This window comes from Gigantopelta aegis, chromosome 3 (assembly GCF_016097555.1).
Source record: "Gigantopelta aegis isolate Gae_Host chromosome 3, Gae_host_genome, whole genome shotgun sequence".
In the NCBI taxonomy this organism is placed as follows: domain Eukaryota; kingdom Metazoa; phylum Mollusca; class Gastropoda; order Neomphalida; family Peltospiridae; genus Gigantopelta; species Gigantopelta aegis.
In genome coordinates, this window is record NC_054701.1 from 89,041,772 (window position 1) to 89,061,708 (window position 19,937).

At 38.8% G+C, this 19,937-nt stretch overlaps 1 protein-coding gene across 1 annotated transcript in view; it reads left to right on the plus strand.

Annotated features, from left to right (window-relative positions):
- LOC121369285 (phospholipid-transporting ATPase ABCA3-like) overlaps window positions 1–12,725 on the plus strand; it is a 50,968-nt gene extending 38,243 nt beyond the window's left edge. Inside the window, exons 8-17 of the mRNA XM_041494249.1 lie at window positions 1,762–1,917; window positions 2,633–2,843; window positions 3,508–3,757; window positions 4,195–4,376; window positions 4,928–5,935; window positions 6,214–6,432; window positions 7,797–8,365; window positions 9,652–9,839; window positions 10,674–10,844; window positions 11,775–12,725. Coding sequence (XP_041350183.1) covers window positions 1,762–1,917; window positions 2,633–2,843; window positions 3,508–3,757; window positions 4,195–4,376; window positions 4,928–5,935; window positions 6,214–6,432; window positions 7,797–8,365; window positions 9,652–9,839; window positions 10,674–10,844; window positions 11,775–12,204 — 3,384 coding nt within the window. The 3' untranslated portion in view covers window positions 12,205–12,725. The remainder of the gene's footprint in view (window positions 1–1,761; window positions 1,918–2,632; window positions 2,844–3,507; window positions 3,758–4,194; window positions 4,377–4,927; window positions 5,936–6,213; window positions 6,433–7,796; window positions 8,366–9,651; window positions 9,840–10,673; window positions 10,845–11,774) is intronic.
- Window positions 12,726–19,937: the final 7,212 nt, after the last annotated feature.

A 19,937-nucleotide genomic window follows, 5' to 3' on the forward strand; every position in this document is an offset into this window, starting at 1 on the left:
AGAGATGGCTAGTAGGATTGAATACTGATGGAGAGTGGACTGAATTGAGATGGCTAGAGAGATTGAATAGTGATGGAGAGGAGACTGGATAGAGATGGCTAGTGAGATTGAATAGTGATGGAGAGTGGACTGTATAGAGATGGGTAGTGGGATTGAATACTGATGGAGAGTGGACTGTATAGAGATGGCGAGTGGATTGAATACTGATGGAGAGTGGACTGTATAGAGATGGGTAGTGGGATTGAATAGTGATGGAGAGTGGACTGTATAGAGATGGGTAGTGGGATTGAATACTGATGGAGAGTGGACTGAATAGAGATGGCTATAGAGATGGCTAGTGGGATTGAATACTGATTGAATACTGATGGAGATGGCTGGACTGAATAGTGATGGACTGTATAGAGAGTGGGATTGAATACTGATGGAGAGTGGACTGAATAGAGATGGCGAGTGAGATTGAATAGTGATGGAGAGTGGACTGTATAGAGATGGCTAGTGGGATTGAATACTGATGGAGAGTGGACTGAATAGAGATGGGTAGTGGGATTGAATAGTGATGGAGAGTGGACTGTATAGAGATGGGTAGTGGGATTGAATACTGATGGAGAGTGGACTGAATAGAGATGGCGAGTGGGATTGAATACTGATGGAGAGTGGACTGTATAGAGATGGCTAGTGAGATTGAATACTGATGGAGAGGGGACTGAATAGAGATGGCTAGTGAGATTGAATAGTGATGGAGAGGAGACTGTATAGAGATGGCGAGTGAGATGATTGATGGAGATGGGACTGGAGATGGATAGCGGGACTGAATAGTGATGGAGATGGGACTGAATAGAGATGGCTAGTGAGATTGAATAGTGATGGAGAGTGGACTGAATAGAGATGGCTAGTGGGATTGAATATCCATTCAGTAATGCGTTCAATTATTCGTTCATTTTGTCGTTTGTTCATTCATTCATTCATTCATCCATCCATTCGGGTCAGTCAATTAGTCAGATATATAAATTTCAAAAGTTAAATGAAATCTTTTTTTTGCAATATAAACATAACAACATGACACCATAGTATAGGTAGTACTAAACCAAATAAATTCCAGCTGGGTCAATATTTGAGGTGCACCCAACTATTGATAGAGAAGTTAACTCCACATGTCCTGTGATTGGTTATGAATGTGAGTGTGTTGCTTGTAAAAAAAAATATCATCTAATACCACTGTGTAAAGTAGCCTTGTGCTTGGAACATGTATGGGGTACCTGTAAAAAAGGTACTCCAATTTTGTGCGAAACTAGGGGTGTTGTAAAAACATCTGGTTATACCGAACATGAGCCATGAAAGGTACCCTTTTCTGCAGTTAATACTTTGAGGTAGGGGTTGTAGTACTGATATTTATAAGTCATAGTTTGGTTGATATATTGCATATAGTGTGTTTTTAAACACATACGTTAACATGGTCGCCTATGGGGATTTTATTTGGTATAGTCATACCTATAGTCGATACGATACACAACAAAGAACAACAATAATGTAGTTGCATCTACTGTATTTAGAGAATAACTTGCGATATCACACTTGTGTTATTGGTGTGTGTTGTCATAAATGATGAATGTTGTTGTAATCAACGGGTATATAATAAAATGATATAGTATATAGTAAATATGAATGCAATACTCTATACCATACTAACTGAACTATGCTGTTACATAATTATTTTGGATATATAATAGAGTATGGGAATGACCTCAATCTATTGTTGTTTAGTTAAAGAACGTCCCACGTAGAAAGGTGAGAGAAGAAGCGATAATCATGGCTCGAGAGGTTGGGCTGGAACACAAGGCAGACACGCTGTCCATGCATCTGTCGGGCGGTCAGAAGAGGAAGCTGTCAGTTGGAATTGCCTTGATTGGAGGATCGGAGGTATGTCGTGTGATACTCGTGTGAAAACATTGCAGTCATTAGAATGTCGAAATGTGTATGGAAACACGTAGAGGATAGACATAGCTGTGTTTCTTGTTTTTCCAGCTAGAGAAGACCATGTAGTAATATGTTCTCATGAATGTGTGCAAGACAATTTAAAAACTAGAATGCAATTTTCTGCATTCTAAATGACAAATGCAAGTACATGCATATACATATTTAAAAAAAACAATGCTTTCAGCAGAGGCAGTGTGGGTGTCGAACCCATGAATCCCCCATCTGCAAACATTCCTGTTCGTAAATTGTATTTTATTGTCCACCCCTTAGTTATTTTAGGCAAGATACGGTCCTGGTGGGAGATATTTAGACAACATCGTGCTTATAGTGCAGAAAGATGCAGCAAGACAATATTTCTTGTAAAATACCTGTGGTCAATCAAACATTTCAATTGACACTTGCAAATTAAAGTTTACAGAAGAAAAGTCACATGAAAATGGATATTGACAGTGGACTTGCATCTGAAAACATCCGTTCAGTTAGATCATCTGGAAATAACTTTTACCAGTCGACAAGTCACGTGGAAATAACTGTTCATAGACCAAAGGTTAAGGTCATTTCAGATGTAGAAATAGCATTGCCTAAGTTAAGATCTTGCTAACGTGGAAAGAGTTAAGCAAAGTTAAGTTCATCCAGACTGTATTTTTCTGTAATCCAGATTATAATCCTGGACGAACCCACCTCTGGGATGGACCCCGCCGCCAGACGTCAGACGTGGGACATCCTGCAGAGGAACAAACATGGCCGTACGCTGGTGCTCACCACTCACTTCATGGACGAGGCCGATCTGCTGGGGGACAGGATCTCCATCATGGCGGAGGGCGTGGTCAAGTGTTGTGGGTCGTCCATGTTTCTCAAGAAGCTCTATGGTGAGTTTAGTTGTCGTTAGAGTCATCTGTTGGTTTAACCATAACAGTGAAACCTCTGTACACCAGACCATGTAAATGTTCCTTGAGAAATTCTTTGCGAGTTTAGTCATCAACAGGGTCATCTGTCGTTGTATACAAAACAGTGATAATCCTCTAAACTGCACACGCACGGGGCCATGTAAATGTTTCTTAAGAAGCTCTATGATCTGTTTAGGTTACCGGCCTCGGTTGCGTCGTGGTTAAGCCATAGGACATAAGGCTGGTAGGTACAGGGCTCGCAACCCTATTCCGGATCCCACCCAGAGCAAGTTTTAACGACTCATTGGGTAGGTGTAAGCCAGTAAACCCTCTTCTCTCTCACTAACTGCTATCAATTAACAACTAACCCACTCTCCGGTTTAGTCATCAAAAATATCATCTGTCGTTGTATACATATGTAAAATTGAGACCCCTGTAAACTGCACACGCACGGGGCCATGCACCATAAGTGTTTCTTAAGAAGCTCTATGGTGAGTTCAAGCGTCATCAGAGTCATATATCGTTGTAAACTAGTGTACTTTTTCAATACAATATCAATACGCACTCTTACATTCATTCACTCATGAATGTAACTAATAACTATGAAAAACAATAAAGGCAATCTTATTCTCATCATCATTGCCAGGTACTGGATACCACTTGGTGATTGTGAAAGGAAGTGCATGTGTGGTGAGCCAAGTGACCGCTATGATCCAGGACATTGTTCCCAGCGCCGAGCTGGAGAGCGAGATTAACTCAGAGTTGTCGTACCTGCTCCCTGAAGACCAATCCCACCTGTTCCCCAATCTGTTCGATCAGATCGACGCCAACAGAGACAGTCTGGGAATCATCAGTTTTGGGACGACTGCCACCACCATGGAGGAGGTCTTTCTCAAGTATGTCACACAAAGGGGCGGATCGAAGTTTTTTTAGGAGGGATGTGTCACAAAATTCTGAAAAGGGTAAATGAGCTGAGCTCCTAAAGGGAGGGAATACTATAATGGTGATTTGGAGGTATACTTCCCAGAACGTTTTGAAATAAAGATGCCGCGAGACGCATTTTCATTGCAATTTAGAGTTGTATATTGTGGATGATGAATGTGTTTTTAAATGGCACTTCAAACGAACGGGTGGGGGCGGGGTGGTCACGAGATCCTTGTGATTTAAAAACATTACAATTTTAAGCAAGAAACTAAGTTTAAGATTGACGTATCATAACTGTATAGTGCTGTAAGAGGACTAAGTGTCTTTAAACATTCCTTTCTTTTTAAAGCAGGTATGGCGTTCTCTATCTACAGTATTGAGATGTTAGGTGTAGATTTTCTGTTTTCAGAGTAGGAGAAAATGCGGAACACACTGACAAAGAGGAAGAACCCAACAGGCCAGCACCAAGTTCGTCACAGATGTCCTTCGAAAACCCCGCCTGGGAATCAGATGACGTCACAATTAACAAAACCTCTAATGATACCGTAAATGGAAACGTGTCTGTTTCTGTGAACAATGATTCATTTCTAGGTATTTACTTCGTTAATACCACTTCAAACATCAACTACCAAATCTTTATCCATACTGACCCCACCCCTCCCAAACTTTGTTTTTAATATAAGCCCTTAATGCTAGATGTTTCCATTTTCGTGATCCCCTATCGTGAGAAATTACTTGCCTTCTGTTTACTCGGTTTATGGAACAGTTATGTAATTACTGTTACTACACGATATCATCCATCCATGCATCATATATCCATCATCTATCTATCATCATCCATTCATCCATCCATTCTATCATCCTCATGCAAGCAAGTACACAAACCAGCAATTGTATTCATTCATTCATTCGTTTATTCGTTCATTCGTTCTGGAATTTGTATGTGTGTTTGAGTGTGTCTCTGATTAAACGAAAATACTGTTTAAATAGTTGCATTTAATAATAATATAGTTGAAATTAAGATATATATTTAATATAAACTCAAGACAATGATTCAGAAGAAGACATCACAAATGTCTGAAGTGGTTCTTTTTCGTTTAGTTCGTGTTACTAATTATAAAATTAAGCTTGTTTTCTTGCAGCATTTAACACATTTCATAGACTGCATGGTGTCAGTGTTCAATTACAGCGATTTAAGGCGCTGTTTATCAAGAAAGCTCTTCACACACGGAGGAACCTGATCATAGGTCTCGTCCAGATTCTCCTGCCAGTCATCGCAACCATCCTTGCCTTGATGGTCGACAGGATGGCGCCTACAGACTTCAGCGAGATCTCTCTCAAGCTGGACCTGGAACCTTTTGAAAGCACCATTGTACCATACACCGATAGCCTTTCTCCGTCAGCAACAACCGTGTTATTGGCTCAACATTACAGTGGTTTGTTCTCCAACAACAACGTTCCTGACAAAATAGATAGAGCAAAGTATCCGAATATGATAAAATATTTCATGGATAAGGTAGGTGCCAACAAACATATTGTGATTGCTGGAAAGTTCGAACCAGTGAATGCATCAGCGACTTCCTGCACAGCTCTGTTTAACGGACAACCATTCCACAGTCAGTCTATTGCCCTGTCCTACCTAATGAACTCCATAGCGTCCTTGCTGACATCGGGTGTCGACCATTCTATAACAGCGTACAACAATCCACTTCCCAAAGACCTGGCACTCAAACACCCGGTAGATGTCGCAGCAGATTCTAACCGGAATGCACTTAAGTTTGGCTTCATCATTTCCTTCAACATCATGTTCGGCATGGCGTTTCTTACTGCCAGCTTCGTGTTCTTCTTGATCAAAGAGAGACTCATTGGATCCAAGCATCTTCAGTTCCTCAGCGGCGTGGGTCCGCTCATGTTCTGGATGTCGAACCTGGCCTGGGATTTCATCAACTACGTGATACCATGTCTCATTTTGCTGCCGGTCTTTGCAGCCTTCCAAACGGATGCTTACTTAGACGAACGGCTGGGACTCGTCTTCCTCAGCCTGCTCCTGTATGGCTGGGCGGTCCTCCCATTCATGTACCTGCTGCAGTACCTCTTTAAAACGCCCGCAACAGGGATGGTTGTGGTCATCATCCTCAACATTTTATCAGGTCTGTTGGGTTTTCTTTATGGTTGGTTTTGGTTTGTGGGAGGGGTGTTTTTAGTACGGGGGACGGGCGGGTTGTTTCTGTTTGTTTTTGGGGTTTGGTTTTTTTTTATTTGGTTTTGGTTTGTTTTGTATTGTTTTGGATTTTTTTTTTTTGTACTGGCTGATTTTAGAAGCTTTTTACACAATATTTTGGATATTTTAAAACCAAATTGCGTTTTCAAAGTGTGTAGTATATCAGCCATACATAATCAATATATATATATATACAATTTCTCATAGGTTGTACAACACTGTTGTTGGTGGTGATTCTACTGTTACCCAGTATGGCAGCTGATGACATCAGCAACGCCCTCGACTGGGTGTTCATCGTCATATTCCCACACTACTGCCTCGGAAAGTCGTTCATGGACATCTACACCAACTACTTCAATGAGAAGACATGTAACAAATTGGATTACAAAGTCAAATGTCAGAGTACAGGCATGCCGTGCTGTAAGGGTAAGCTAACTGATAAATAGTATGTAACATTCCTAACAAAAGTGGCCATACTTTTAAATAAGGATAAACTAATGATGCAATTTTTGGAATATTAAAAAAGAAGAAGAAAAAAGACGGCATAGTTGTTAAAGTGAGCTAATGGTACACCCTATGAAACATTTATTTTTTAAAAAGACGGCCATACGTTTAAAGTAAGGGTAAGTGAACAATACACCGTATGGAACATTCCTAACGAAGACGGCTATACGTTTAAAGTTAGTTAATGGTAAACCTTTTGAAATATTCCTGACAAAGACGGCCATACGTTTAAAGTTAGTTAATGGTAAACCTTATGAAATATTCCTGACAAAGACGGCCATTCGTTTAAAGTAAGGGTAAGCTAATGATAAACCTTATGGAACATTTCTAAGATGCATTTAAAGGCATACGGTTTTATTTGATCAGTCAGTACGTTAAGGGCTGCGATTTAGCTCAGTCGGCTGAATGCTCGCTTGATAGCCATCTCGGTGGATCCATTCAGATGATTGGTTTTTTCTCGTTCCAACTAGTACACCACAACTAGTTAAAGGCTGTAGTGCGAGCTTTCCTGTCTGTCGGAAAGTGCCTATAAACGATCCCGTGCTGCATGAGGAAAAATGTAGCGGGTTTCCTCTGATGACTACGAGTCAGAATTACCTAATGTTTGACATCCAATAGCAAATGATTAATTAATCAATGTGCGCTAGTGGTGTCGTTAAACAAAACAAACTTTAACTTTTGTTACGTTAATAATGATATTGATAACTCAAATGGTCCCTATTAGATATTTACACCCATGTTCTGTATCCACAGCCGTGTGAATAGATATTAAATGAATAATTTATGAGAAATAGCTTTTAGACTAAAAATGTTTGCAGAGTGATATATCATTTGAGACTAACGATGTTTGCAGAGATGAATGTTGCTAATCAAGTTTTAAAGCTAGAGCACATCTCAACGGAAAACCCCCAAATATGTTCATTAACAGGCTTAAGATGGTAAATGAATTCATAATTAATATTTATGGATTAAGGAAGAGGTTTTTTTTTAAATAAGACAAACAATGGAAGAGTAAAATCTCGCATTGCCAAGGAATTGAGTTAATGACAAATGTATATACTGAATAATACACGTACCTTAGAGTATCACAACGTAGCCGTTTAGGACAGGTGGCTGCTCAATACAAGTCAGTCTATACCATATTAGATGATTGTGGAGAATAAAAATGTGATTTCTTAAGACCGGTAGCCATTTAATGTCGTTGACCGCTAGAGCAGGTTTGGCTGTAAACCTATTTACGTCATTATGCAAGATATAAATTTAATTAACCTTTTTTGTTCTCCAAGGAAACTGCGGACCGTATTTCTGTATCCTGTTTTCTGAGAACTATTTTGACTGGGAGACGCCTGGCGTGGGGAGAGAGCTCGTGTTTATGATTCTACAGGGGTTACTCTACCTCGGGTTGGTTCTACTCATAGAGTACCGCGTACCCAAGAGAGTGTGGTACGCAATCCGTTCTAACCAATATAACGTCATCTGTCCACCCGACGCAGTTTTCAATGTGCGGGGAAATACGTCTGGCCAGAATCAATATTGCCAAATCCTGAATCCAGATAGACCTGTCGAAGAGGAAGATGGTGACGTCCTGGAAGAGAATAACAGAATCAATAACACCAGTCTGGACAAACTGTCCGAAACTGACTCACTGATCTTGACACGCCTTTATAAGAGATTTGGATCTTTTGTGGCTGTTAACAATATCAGTGTGGGAATACCGCAGAAAGAATGTTTTGGTTTACTCGGCCAGAATGGCGCTGGTAAAACCACAACGTTTAAAATGCTCACGGGGGAGATCATGGTGACTGGGGGGAATGCTTACTTGAAGAAGTACGATATAAAGAATACCCTCCACAAGGTATTTCTTATTATTATCCACATTGTTCAACATAAACGAGTTAATAAAAACCATACGAAGCACACGTGTAATAACAAGTATTATTACCCATATGGTTAAAAACATATTGGTACATATCAAAGTGATACGTCCCACTAGAACGCCAAGTGGGACGTAACACTTTGACGTCACACGATGACGTCGTCGATTGGCGTGCTACAACCTTACAGGAACGCCAACCAAAGGGGTTAAGTAATATAAATTAAATTCGATTATGGGTAATAAATAGGATATTAAACGAGCTACCATTTCCAATCATGTTTATGTCCCTCGTGAAATAATTTTCATTGTCACTCGCTAAAGCTGTGACAACTAAAAATTATTTCACTCGGGACATAAATATGATACGAAATGGAAGCTCGTTTACTGTCCTATAATAATGATGTAATATTTAGGAAGCGACGTCATCATATAACGTTGCTTTTGCAGTCGTAGCTCAGACTGTGCATGTGAAATAATATGACGTCATTTCGTCGTCTCCTAGTTGTGGTTGAAACATTTTGATAGGGTCCTTGTTATTCATTACAAAAATAAAATTATAATATGGATAATAAAGAAATTATTACACTCGCGTGTAACTATAATTTAACTATTATGTGATGTCAGGTACGTAAAACAAGGAGTACTGTAAATACTATATTTACATAATATTATGAATTGCTTGTAGATGAGTGAATATAATGTTATTCTTCTATGATGTCAAGTATATGAAAACTTCTATGATTTCAAGTATATGAATTATAAATAGTATATTGTTACCTATGAGTTGTGTATAATTAAGGATTGTCTGTTGTTTCTTTTACGTTCATCGGGGTATGAACAAAAAAAATCATCCGCAAACTGTGTGAATCGGCGAAGTCGTTCTCACATAAGTTTGCGGATGATTTTTTTTGTTCATACCCAGATGAACGTAAAAGAAATAACAGACGATACTTATAATTAAATTTGAATGATACATGCTAATAATAACACTAAAACGTCATACTTTATTTTGAATTATTTTTTATCCATAAACAATAACGCTCATTAAGACAACTTGCCCATATAAAATGACGTCATCACATATGACGTTCCCTGACGACGTAATTTTTACGTTCATCGAAAAATTAACAAACTCCCGTTGCTACGTCTGGACCAATCGGATGACGTTACGTTGTAATGAATGTAACAGAAATTTAATTATATACATGTGATGTAAAAAAAAGAAAAAAAGATAAAAAAACTGATATTTTTTTCTGTGATATCAGGTGCACGAGCACATGGGTTACTGCCCTCAGTTTGACGCACTCATTGACCAGATGACGGGGAGGGAGACACTTTACATGTACTCCCGTCTCAAAGGCGTGTCGGAGAGTCAGATTGCAGACACGGTGAACGCCTTGATTGACATGATGCTGTTAGTATCACACGCGGATAAACAAACATCACAGTATAGGTGGGTGCAATTAGAACATTTTATCTTTACCAAACCATGAACAACAAAAAACAACAACCCCCTAATTATTAATAGCTAATGAATGTAAATTTTAATAACTTAGTTTAAAAAAAACAATGTACTCTGACCTTAGTTGTTGAGCAGTGTAAACTATTTTCGATTATTAGGCCTACATATTAATTAAACCATTGGCTGTAACACTCACTTTGGTCTAACCTTTAGTGTTTCTGTTTTTGTTTGACACGATTTATTCAATAACACTCATGTAACCAAAGCACAAAACAAATACATAGTTACATGGCAAGAATAAGCATTAACATACAAATACAAATAGTTATGTTGGAAAACCGGGTACGTAATCTAAAATAGCTAAAACATTTTGGGGGGATAAACATCAGTCAAAAATATTAGATAAATTTTAAAATAAATATAGCAAGATATTTTAATAATGGTGCATTTCACAAAAATAGCATACCTTTCATTCTGAAAACGCTAGGATTGGTTTTATAGTATTTGTGAATACTTTTAATATTTCAATATGATTTTTACAATTGGTTGTCCTGATGTTTGCAGTAGATTTAGGCTCTCCCTCCTCTCTCCCTCCTCTCTCGTAGATTTAGGCTAGTAGAATTTTACTTGCCAATTGTTTTTAATTTATCTCTAGGAACAGTACATCTCTCTCTCTCTCTCTCTCTCTCTCTCTCTCTCTCTCTCTCTCTCTCTCTCTCTCTCTCTCTCTCTCTCTCTCTCTCTCTCTCTCTCTCTCCCTCCCCCATTAATTGTAAGTAAATATAATTTAATACCATCACTTATTTTAATGTTGTTTTGTCACAGTGGTGGTAACAAACGCAAGCTGAGCACCGCGATATCCCTGGTGGGTGACCCATCCTTCATCCTGCTAGACGAGCCGTCCACGGGGATGGATCCTAAAGCCAGACGACAACTCTGGAACGTGCTGTCGCGAGTCAGAGCGTTTGGCAAAACTCTGATCCTTACATCACACAGGTTAGGTCTCGTTCAAACGAAATCACTGAAACCACAATTTTCTTTTCTTACTTTATATCAAATGAACATTAAAAATCTCTTTGCGGTTCCATATGAAAAGCCAAGGCTTGTGGGTTTCTTCTCTATCCATGTATACATTAGCGTGAAACAGAAAAAAAAGTCATAGATTAAAATGTTAAGTGAGTATTCCTTTTTCTCGTTTACAGTTAAAAGTAAGCAAACATGCCAACATACAACGAATTGGAATTAGAAAGGATGGAAACACACAGATACCAGGGGCGTAGGCTAACACACACACACACACACACACACACACACACACACACACACACGCTGAAGCAAATGGTCCGCTTTCAGAACTAAAACATACAGGTTTATACATATGGAGTTTCTGGTGGTGCAAAAACAAAACAGAAAAAGGTCCACTTGGTTCATATTCGAACACCCCCCACCCCACCCCCCCCCCCCCCACCCCCCCCCCCCCCCCACCCCACCCCACCCCCCACCCCAGGTCCAGATCACGCTACGCCCCTGGATACATCAGTGTTTTAAACGATACACATAAACATTATGACAAATTAGAGATTATTATTATAACATATTATTTATTTAGTAGGCAAAAGCATGTTGTTTTTTTGTTTTGTTTTTTAATTAAATCGTGAACCGAGATTCTCAAGGACCTTTTAGGCCGATAATAGTAAAGGTTGGAGCGTAGGCCAGGTAGAATGGTGGAAATTGTATTCTAGAAAACCAACAAGCCGTGTACGGTGGGATATGAAAGTATCATGAAGGTTCAACATTGTCATGATACATTTTAACTTGTTTCTTTTCAATTAGCAACAAATTATTTAAATTGTATGTATGTAAAAAAAAATTAGGACGATATGGCAGTCTTAATAGAAGTGTATTGAAATAAATGTCTAATTGCAGCATGGAGGAATGTGAGGCCCTCTGCACAAGAGTGGCCATCATGGTGAACGGACGATTCAGATGTCTGGGCAGCCCACAGCATCTGAAGAGTAAGTTTGGAGAAGGCTATACACTGATTGCACGGATGACGACCCTCCCAGACGGCAAAATCGCGCCCACCGAGCTTCTGGTTGCTTTCATTCGCTCCCAGTTCGCGTCGGCCATCGTGTTCGACGATCACCAAGGATACGTCCATTTCCAGGTGCCAGACGCAGACGTGAGAATTGCGCATGTCTTCACGGTGATGGAAAGGTCCAAGACGGAGTTCAGTGTGGAGGATTACTCGGTTCACCAGACGACACTGGAACAAGTGTTTCTGTCCTTCACACGAGAGCAGACGGTATCCACACATGACAACACGAGTTTGAGAAAAAGACTGTGTTGTTGTTGATTAGATACAGAGAGAGAGAGAGAGAGAGAGAGAGAGAGAGAGAGAGAGAGAGAGAGAGAGAGAGAGAGAGAGAGAGAGAGAGAGAGAGAGAGAGAGAGAGACAGACAGACAGACAGACAGACAGACAGACAGACAGACAGTCAACTACATTGGCTTTTAAATAATTCCCATTTGTGATGTCTCAGACAATCAGGACGAATATTTCAATAAAAGTGGAATGTGACGATTGTAGGAATGGAAATGTTATGCCAGATACAGGATTTTTCCAAGTCTCTAAAGGAGATATTGTTATGTATATACAGTGAAACCTCTCAAAACCGGACCCTCTGTAAACCGGAATTCCCCCCAAACCGGACATTTTTCACGGTCCTTTTGTAAAACTCGGTACATAAATTAACCTTTCTAAACCAGATACCTCTTTAAACCGGACATTTTACTTGGTTCGAGGGTGTCCGGTTTAGAGGGGTTTCACTGTATGTGTATTACCGTTGTTGTTGTTGCTGTTGAGTGTTGATATTAAATTTATGTTAGTGTGTGTTAGTGTTTTATTTTTATTTTTGTGAAATGTTATAGAACCTGACCATACATCTTATTCCACCCAGTATGGCTAGGCTATGGCAGAAACACAAAATACACGTCACAGGTGCTGGATGATGCCAGCAACTGTAGGGGCTATTTTTAGTGTTTGCCTTTCGTGGAGGGGTGGGCGTGGGTGCATCAATATAAAGCCCCACTCCACTCCAGTTTCCGACGCATATTCACATTTAACAATTGGCTTGAAAACACGTGGAGCTAATGGACGTGCATACTTTCACGCGCAGACCCTTCATCCTACGTCATGGATTTAGTATAGTAAATAGCCTTATTCTCGGATTAAATATACCTAGCCAAAAAACGTTTAGCAATTTGGTTAATGTGTTTAAATAAAAGAAAACTCGTGACTTACAAAATAAAATCAGACACTGGATTTAATTGAGGCGTCATTTGTCAGTATAAATAACAGGAGATTTTCAATACAAAATAAAATGTGCGACTGTCACGTCGTCAAATAGTGCTTGGGGGTCCATACACAAAAATCTGAATATTGTCAGTAACGTGTCTGAGCACATTGGGCAAGAAAATCTGTACATAGTCTTATCAAGAGGTGCACCGACTTGCATATTATCAGATATTTTGATGGAGGCTTATTTGCTCCACAGATATGACATTGGTTTATCCAGGTCTCGATATCTTCTCTAGCCTTAAACCAATAATATTTTGAGAGTTGTTTCCCAACTGTTTTCTTCCGCCCGAGATGTCCAGATAGAATACTGTTGTGCATCTGGTACAAAATGGCTTTTCTCATTTCTCGAGGAACGATGAATTTCAGTGACTGTTCCATCCTTAAAGATTGTCCTTATAAACATTACCCCTCGCCTAAGTTCTACGTTACTCCAGCATAATAAGTAATATCTTATGGTGGGACTAGCTGTATAAGATTCATGCTTATCAGGTGGTATGTCTTGTGTAAACCACTCGAACAGCGGTTTCAAGTCTGGGTATTTCTCTTGCTTCTTTTTCATATCCCTTGAAGACAAATGTTGATTCCATGGGAACCAGTTATCTCTTAGAATTGTTTCATCACTTGTGGGAACGTCTCTGATATAGCTTCCTTCTTCTGGCATGATGCATTCTCTTAAGCCAGTTGACCATGCAAAGTAGGTATCGGTACTCCTCTCCTTAGGTTTTTGATTTACATTAGGCTTGTCTGTTGTTTTCAGTATTTCACCTAAAACTCTAAACAATTCATTCAGCTTCTGTTTTATCCTCTTTATTTCTTTACTTAAACTTGTTTCTGTATTTAAATTCAGTTCTTCACTCATGTTTGTGTTGTCTGAAACAAATATACTCAACAGAAACAGCATGATTACTATAAATAGTGCAATTATCTTGTTACACGTCACTGCTGGTACAGTAACACTGCACCCTTGATTACGTAAACAACTCCTCTGTGTCTGTACCTCGAGTTGGACTTCGGTTCTGGGGAGCTGTCGGCACCGATGTTGGTGATTGATGTGGTCCCCTCTTTTGCAGGGGTTTCGCCAGATGAGGGATCCAATTGTCAGGCGGTTCTTAGTCCGGCAGGTGTGTGCATATGCGGAGGTTGTTCACTCATACCAAGGTGTTTCTTTTGGAAGTAGACCTTCGGCAACGGAGGCTCTGCAGCAAGATTTGGATTTGCCATTAGCACACGAGTCGAATGTAGAAATCTATGTGCTGATCGCTGGCAGCGATCGCATTCTGGGTGCTGTGGTTGGGGAGTACCAGGCAGCTTTAGCTACTAGGAAACTGTTGTCTGCTGCAAATGTTGTAGGCTCGTCTTCGTATAAGATGGTAGGAGCAACCTTCCTTTCTCATCCAGTGGTCGTTTTCGCTAGGGTGAAGGCAGACTGCCACACAATGTCATTGTGCCACTCACTGAAATGGAGACTGAGAGGTTATCAAAAAGTCAACAACCATTTAGGAACTTTTCTATTTGGTTTGGACAAGGCTGTCGAAAATCTTCCTTCGGTGGCGAAGGAATGTTTGTTGGCAGCTTCTAAAGCTTCCCATCACGTCGCTCAGCTTGCTGGGTGATTGTTGACAAACAGCCTCTTGTTACGTCAGGAATACTACCAGGAGGGGTTGAGAGCGACTGGGATTGTTAAGACATATTTTCGTAGTCGCTCGGTAAGGAAAATCGGGCATTTTGGGACCAATTTCAACTTGGTCACGGACCGAGAAATGGTCAAATTCGTTCCAGCACCCCAACCCATGGAATGCCCGTAAGCACATTCTGCGGCGCAGGCATTCAAGCAGTCACCTGTTAAGTCAGGTAGTGCCCATCGTTTGGCAAAGCAGGGACGTTCTAGGTGAGTGTCAAACTTTCATGCTGCTACCAGGGTGGTAAATAGCTGGGGTGAGGGGATGCAATCGGCAACTGTTGACAGAGGTTACATTAGCAGATATTCGCCATTTTGTTTATCGTTGACGCGAACTGCCAGATCTGGACCCATGGATTAAGTCGGTTGTCCGAGTTGGGTACAGGATACCCTTTTCATCTTCCCCTCCTCTGACATCTTCCACTGTTACCTCCGGTACTATTTGTGGACAAACGGTTACTAGTGGCCAATTATTTGGAATAGGAAGTAAATTGTTCAGCTTAGTGATAGCCAAGGAGTTATTTTTTTTAATGACAATAAGTTTGTCACCAGCAGTGCAAACAGTTTAACTGTAATGAGGCTTGGTATTCATAGAAACGTGGGACATGATAATTTTGGGTAATTTTCGAACAAGCTTATTTTGTGAAAAATTGAATGGCTAAACCTTTATTCAAATGAGGGGTTTTGTAAGGTTTGATGATCAAAGATTCCAAAAATATATGTGTGATATCCGTCAACTCCCGCTTGGGCGTGGTATGTATGGGTGGACATCGTGAAAAATGCACCCCAAATCATGCAGTTTGGACACATGATGAAAGTAACACAAACATTTAACTAAAAATAATGGGTTCACCAAATATAAATCCCCTTAATCTTGTATATTTATTGCCATATTATCGTAGCAGGTTGATAATCACATAGAGAGTGATCCAAAATGGTCGTCACAAATATATGTAGAGAAATGTATCAGATATGGCATCTAATTATTAAGCACAACAAGCATTTAACACGACGCTGAAATCAACAGCAACAACATGGCACAAATTATGAAATTGTTGGGGTGGGGAATTGATGGCTTACTTTAAAAAAAGTTTTTAAAAAGAGCATGATTAGCTGGATTGAAGGCAAACACTTAACTGTTTTCAACCCACTACTCCATTTATTTTGGCTTGATTTGTGTTATACTGATGCTAAAAATGTAAGCGCCTTAAAAAAAAAACTATCCTGGAGAAAGGTCTGTTATAGTATATCGGGAAATAGTTGATGATTGAAATAATTCATGTGGAAATGTATCAATGATTTATTAGTAGTTTCATAAATTATAATAATTAATTAGTCTTAGTAGTATTTGTTTTGAGGGTAAGGAGACTGATTAACTATTTGATTCATAAAATATAAAAATGTTATATTTTTGTTACCGTCGCCTTTTTTTTCTTATAAATGTAGTAAGGGATAAACATTTTAAATAGCGTGTATGCTACTACAACAATTAAAGCATTACTAAAATCAAATTTAGATAGATTTCTGTTTAGATGGAACTTGCGATGCCCCACTACAGATGATCCACTTGAAACGTACAGGAAATGGGGAAGGGTTCCTTGAAACAGTTTAGCAGTTCCTATTATGGTGTTTTTGTTTTAACTCCCAAAACTTTGATCAAAGCATGAGTTACGTTTATGTAGAGATGAGAAATATTGAAAATTTCTAAAACTGCTATGTATAAAAAATACCAATGGATGAGATCATGGAAATATCCATCCACAGATTCTTTATGAAGGCAGGTGGTCTTTTGAGTTTGGGCTTGTGAATGAGGGTTGTACATGAATAATTATTTGGCTGAATTCAACAACATTTCGACCGGCGTCGGTGGCGTCGTGGTTAGGCCATCGGTCAATAGGCTCGTAGGTATTGTGTTCGGATCCCAGTCGAGGCATGGGATTTTTAATCCAGATACCGACTCCAAACCCTGAGTGAGTGCTCCGCAAGGCTCAATGGGTAGGTGTAAACCACTTGCACCGACCAGTGATCTATAACTGGTTCAACAAAGGCCATGGTTTGTGCTATCCTGCCTGTGGGAAGCACAAATAAAAGATCCCTTGCTGCTAATCGGAAAGAGTAGCCCATGAAGTGGCGACAGCGGGTTTCCTCTAAAAAAATATGTGTGGTCCCTTAACCATATGTCTGACGCCATATAACCGTAAATAAAATGTGTTGAGTGCGTCGTTAAATAAAACACTTCTTTCTTTTTTCCAACAACATTTCGAGACGTGCACAAAAGCAACGAATTACAAGAATATTGAACTTGGTGTAAAGCGAACGCAGAAAGATGCAAATCACGAAAAATATCACTTCAAAGACACAACAACCATCTAACTATTTCAGAAAAACAAAGAAACTGGATGTGCACTATATATACTCTTCAAAAAGTAGGGGAACTAATAAAAATTTAGAATTGCCAAAATTGTACGGTATAGTAGCTGTGGGGAATGGTTATATGATAATAGTGAATTAACTGGACAAACATTACAACCGGTAGTTCAGTATTACAGTAGGTTTTATGACCATCAAAGATCTTGAAAGACGATTGGGGTCAGAAGTGAAATTTGAAAGTTGATGTTTTTTATCAGTAAATCACAAATTCAAACAATAAAAATTACTAAAAACAAAACAATTACAACTGTATGATCAATAGAATGAAAACGATTGACAGAAATAATGTTCCACAGTGATTAATCGACCTTCCTGGAAATTGTTAAAATCGAGAATGACACCCCACGCACGTGTACAGGGCAAGTGCGTTATTGATGCATGTGCAAACTATTGAATGTGTTTCGGTGTGTTGATAAACGGACCTGAACGTTCTTTATTAGGATGTCTTTGGTCAAAACGTATGTTCGGTCTAATAGTTGATATTAATATCTCAGGTTTCTCTACTTTTTTGAAGAGTATAAATATGGAATGGCTGATCACAAGCAAGCCACAAGCTGTTTGAAATGAGAAAGGTGTCAACAGGACATCAATAAGGTCCTTGTTAAGAAGAAATATCAAGCTTCTTTACCTACAGCCACCAACATCGGTTTCACTTAATAGTGTAGATACTATGCCAGTAGTACGAGTTATTCCAATCTTGCCCCTCCCACTTTCAAATTCTGGGCAGACAGGATTGTGGACTACCTTAATTCACTGCCAGGTACTCCAGCCTCCACTGAGGGAATTGAGACCAAAGACTCTGTACATGAAACCACTTTTCCTATTGGACGATACGGACGTTCTCACCATCCAGGGGTGGAGGTAGCCCAGTGGTAAAGCGGTCGCTTGATGTGCGGTCAGTCTGGAATCGGTCCCTGTCAGTGGGTCCATTAGGCTATTTCTCATTCCAGCCAGTGCACCACGACTAGTATATCAAAGGCCGTGATGTGCTATTCCGTCTGTGTGATGGTGCATATAAAAGATCCATTGCTACTAATAAAAAAGCGGGCTTCATCTCTAAGACTATATGTCAAATTACTAAATGTTTGACATTCAATACCCGATGATAAAACAATCAATGTTCTCTAGTGGTATTTATGTAGCAGTGTCAGATTTTTCACATTTCTCAAACACAGAAAGGAAAACAGCTACGGGTGGGTCCAGACAATTTATTCGATGTCACACAAATTGAAGACAAGGAAAAACACCCTACAAGAACAATAAAACAACAATACATATCACATCATAGAATACATATAGAATTCATGTATATGTCACCAAGTAAAATAATTTACGTATACATAACATTTATATCACAATTTAAGCAAATGTATATCTTTTAATCATATTCATCTCATCATAAAAATAATGTAAATTGAATTATCCTGCTTTAAATCTTAAGTATTTAATGCCAAACTATAAAAACATTTGATAACATAAAGCAAATACATATAATAAGTACACTTGATGAACATGACAAATACAACTGGTCATATATCACAATTATACATGAAAAACTGATATTTGATAAACATAATACATAAAAACTCATACCAGGTAGATGACACCTGGGTGTAAGATAAACTGGATCCTCCAGCACACAGAAAGAGAACAGGACAATCTACAATTCAAATACAAGACATATAAAAGAAACTATTGACAATCACATATCTTTAAACACGATGAACTAAAACACATACATATACAAATACACATACACAACTAAGATGACATTCAGATTGTAGTTTTTCTTTAAGCCAGCTATCTTGAACAAATATTAATTCAATGTAATTTAATCTATATACCCAATATAAATACTCATTACTTTATACATTCATAAAGTAATTAAACAATAACTAGCCACAGTACTTTCTAAGGGAGTTAACTAACAATGCATGTATACAAAACATAAATATATTAAATAAAACAAAATACAGACTAACCTTTCAGATAATATCCACTTTCAAATAATACTTGCAGTTCCACCTTTAAAAATGAAATCTGGCCTGACAATATAATCTTAGCAGGAGAAATAAACCTGAACACTAGAGACAAGTTGTTTTATTCCCTGATGGGCTTGGGAGAGGAGTTTGAGAACAATAGTTAACATGCAAGGCAAGTAACGTGCGTTAGTACAGTGTAAGCTGAAAGAAACGATTACCACAATTACAAGTTACCAGCCTATTGTTTGACATAACCTGGCTAAGGATAAAATAAAACATTAGTTACACAATAAGCTGACAGCAGGCAAGCTGTAAATAAAAACATACATTAATTACAAAAGCTGATAGCAGGCAATATCTGCAAATAAAACATTAAATACAAATCCTAACTAAAACAAATACCACATACTTCCACATTTATACCCAAAAAAAAAAAAAAAAAAAAAATTTAAGGACCAGACAATAGTTTTATAATAGCCATTGTAAAGGAAAAAACGTTCTTTCTCCTCTATCAAACATATCGAAGGCCTTCCTAATAGTATTTTGTATACTAAAAACATAATCTGGAGTGTGTCTGCAAGCATTTGTTTTCATGCAGAACATAATATTCCAAATTTTATTATCAGTCTTCTTTTTGTTT